The following is a 3,647-nucleotide window of genomic DNA, read 5'->3' on the forward strand; positions in this document are numbered from 1 at the left end:
AAGTGATACATAGATTCTTCCCAATCAATTTATATCTGTTGATATTTAAAAAAGACCTACATATGAAGTGCAATTTTTGTCGTGATTCAAGAGAAACATTAGTCCACTTTTTCTGGTCATGTTCAGACACAAAATGGAATACCGGTAATTTGACGCAGTTTATTACACACAATATTGATCCTCACATCTCCTTACTCTGTAAACATCTAATTTGGTGTTATTGATTATAATAGGACTGCCAATGCACAATTTTATTGAATAAAAACCTTTTTATCATTTTCGCAAAATTTTACATCCATAGATCAAAATTTATGCATAAGAAACCACCTTTTACTGAAATGTGCATATACATGAATCATTATTTCTCTTTGAATGAAAAGCTGTGAAAATATAATTATTGCAAACCATGATAAAAGTAGGGGCAGCTTGCTGGATGAGTGGGTAGCGCGTCGACCTCACAGTGCAGAGGTACCGGGTTCGATTCCAGCTCTGGCCTCCCTGTGTGGAGTGGGCATGTTTTCCCCGTGTTTTCTCTGGGAACTCTGTTTTCCTCCATCATTCGAAAAAACATGCCATGCTGATTGAACACTCAAAACTGTCCCTGGTTGTGAGTGTAAGCGCGGATGGTTGTTCACCTCTGTGTACCCTGTGATTGGTTGGCAAGCGATTCAGTCAGCCTGCTGCCCGAAGACGGCTGAGTGTGTACACTGTGATTGGTTGGCAACCGATTCAGTCAGCCTACTGCCCGAAGACGGCTGGGATAGGTTCCAGAACCCTCGTGCCCCTTGTGAGGATAAAGTGGAACAGAAGATGGATGGATGGCTACAATTGGCTGGCACCCGGTTCAGGGTGTCCCCCGCCTACTGCCCAAAGACGGCTGGGATAGGCTCCACCCCCCCACCCTCATGAAGCGGAACAGAATGGATGGATGGATGGATAATGTAAATGGATCAACTTAATATCTTCCTTGGTACGTTTTTGATTTGATTTTTATACATGTTGTATACTCCCTGATTTGTATTAAGACGTTTACAAGGTTGTATGTTTTATATTTTTATTCATGTTGTATATACTGTACTTTGTTCTTCCCAACATTTTTATCTGTTTGTGAATTGAATTCTACCAAAAAAGTTAGCCAGTAATGTTTCTCGTGAACAGCCCGATGCATTTTTTTGTTCAACCAATAGAGTGCGCTGAGAGCAGATATGAGGGAGCGTTGCCTTCCATAAATCATTCCGACTCTGCTGACTGTGTGGCATCAACAGTTTTGTGGCGGCGCCAGTTCGCTTACACGCTGACAGAAGATGAATCCGAATCCTCGTGTCGTCGAAACTGGCGCAGATGTTCCTTCTCACTTAAATAATTCCACCAGGGACACGTCTGACAACAACATGGTCGGGAGGATGAGATGGTAACTGACAGATCGTGTTTTTTGTTCAAATTATGTGGAGGTAATTGTGTTGCAATTGTACTGTCTTGACAGTGCTAAAAAAACACATTTTAAAGTAACGTTGTATTGTATATACGTTTAGGTGACGTTTTTGTTTTGTTTTAGTTTCAGTTTTGTTTTTGGAGAAACGTAACCATCATGATGCATTCAATTACCCGGAAATCCCACTACTGGCAGTATATGGAAAAGTAGTAGTGAAAACATGGATTTCACACACAAATATTCAACACGAACACTAGTTTTTGCCACAAACAGGTGCATCTCAGAACATTATTGAAAAGCTTGATTTCAATGCAGTATTTTCAAATTTGTTTAACCAATGGGGGGGGGGGGCAAAATCCCATCTACAAAAATGTATGTATTTCAAATCCCTTTGTTTTCATGGATATAATTTTATGATTTCTCAAAATGATGATTATTGTTCCATTTTAAGCTATAATGCATCTATCCATCTATCCATCCATCAAAAAAGTTAGCCAGTAATGTTTCTCGTGAACAGCCCGATGCATTTTTTTGTTCAACCAATAGAGTGCGCTGAGAGCAGATATGAGGGAGCGTTGCCTTCCATAAATCATTCCGACTCTGCTGACTGTGTGGCATCAACAGTTTTGTGGCGGCGCCAGTTCGCTTACACGCTGACAGAAGATGAATCCGAATCCTCGTGTCGTCGAAACTGGCGCAGATGTTCCTTCTCACTTAAATAATTCCACCAGGGACACGTCTGACAACAACATGGTCGGGAGGATGAGATGGTAACTGACAGATCGTGTTTTTTGTTCAAATTATGTGGAGGTAATTGTGTTGCAATTGTACTGTCTTGACAGTGCTAAAAAAACACATTTTAAAGTAACGTTGTATTGTATATACGTTTAGGTGACGTTTTGGTTTTGTTTTAGTTTCAGTTTTGTTTTTGGAGAAACGTAACCATCATGATGCATTCAATTACCCGGAAATCCCACTACTGGCAGTATATGGAAAAGTAGTAGTGAAAACATGGATTTCACACACAAATATTCAACACGAACACTAGTTTTTGCCACAAACAGGTGCATCTCAGAACATTATTGAAAAGCTTGATTTCAATGCAGTATTTTCAAATTTGTTTAACCAATGGGGGGGGGGGCAAAATCCCATCTACAAAAATGTATGTATTTCAAATCCCTTTGTTTTCATGGATATAATTTTATGATTTCTCAAAATGATGATTATTGTTCCATTTTAAGCTATAATGCATCTATCCATCTATCCATCCATACATTCTCTGATCCCCTTAATCCTCACAAGGGTCGCGGGGCGTGCTGAAGCCTATCTCAGTTGTCTTTGGGCTGTAGGCAGGGACACCCTCAACCGGTTGCCAGCTAATCGCAGGCTATAATCATGAAAATCTTACAAAGTAAAACCATTAACAACTATACAGTGAATCAAAACTGGGTTTCGCCTTTCTTAAATGTAACTACTGATCTTTGACTGAAGTATTCTACCATATTCTAATTTACACCATGATATATTTACAATTGTTTTGAAATACTGTAGTTGTCAGTATAAAAGTCTTGTCAATTTCAGACATGTGAATGCAGCAAACCTGACTGCCATTTTGAGAAAGACTGAAAAGTGAATAAGCAAACAAAACACATTTGTGGCGTTAATCCTTGACATGTTTGCTGAGCTGAAGTCTCACACATGAGCTCTTCCTAATATTTTGGTCCATCTCAGTTTAGAGGGCGTGACCATGATCGCTCCAAATGAGTCTCGCCGGAAGGAGACACTAATGAGTAAGCCCGCTTTCCATACGTTTTTTTTTTTGTTTTGTTTTTTTCCAACTTACTTTCTGTGTCATTAAAAACCGCTTTAGTTGCTCAGAAGGAAGAAGATGAGCTTCAGAAATGGAAGGAGGCTAACAGGCACACACATGTGCATACCACTCCAGAGAGATTAGGTAAAAAGCAGCACTCTTGAAGCATGGTGTTTGTACCGCGCACCTTCCGGGATTTTCACTGTCACTTGTGTTCAAGGTGGGAATGCGACTTTGGCTGAAGTCAGGGAGAGACAGTTCAAGGACTTGCGTTGCTCCAAGATGGAGAAGAAGGTACTGTTTTCTACTTGCCAAGGATACGGCTTTACCGTAAACGGAAAACTGCGAGCAATTGATGCTCCCCCCCCCAAACCACATCTCCCGCCCAAAAAATACAATACAATA

At 40.3% G+C, this 3,647-nt stretch overlaps 1 protein-coding gene across 1 annotated transcript in view; it reads left to right on the forward strand.

Moving 5' to 3' along the window:
* Window positions 1-1,094: 1,094 nt before the first annotated feature.
* epsti1 (epithelial stromal interaction 1) overlaps window positions 1,095-3,647 on the forward strand; it is a 12,141-nt gene continuing 9,588 nt past the window's right edge. Inside the window, exons 1-5 of the mRNA XM_019867695.1 lie at window positions 1,095-1,349; window positions 1,380-1,411; window positions 3,164-3,222; window positions 3,303-3,386; window positions 3,463-3,625. Coding sequence (XP_019723254.1) covers window positions 1,305-1,349; window positions 1,380-1,411; window positions 3,164-3,222; window positions 3,303-3,386; window positions 3,463-3,625 — 383 coding nt within the window. The 5' untranslated portion in view covers window positions 1,095-1,304. The remainder of the gene's footprint in view (window positions 1,350-1,379; window positions 1,412-3,163; window positions 3,223-3,302; window positions 3,387-3,462; window positions 3,626-3,647) is intronic.

This window comes from Hippocampus comes, unplaced genomic scaffold (genome assembly GCF_001891065.2).
Source record: "Hippocampus comes isolate QL1 unplaced genomic scaffold, H_comes_QL1_v1.1 scaffold27, whole genome shotgun sequence".
Lineage (NCBI taxonomy): Eukaryota > Metazoa > Chordata > Actinopteri > Syngnathiformes > Syngnathidae > Hippocampus > Hippocampus comes.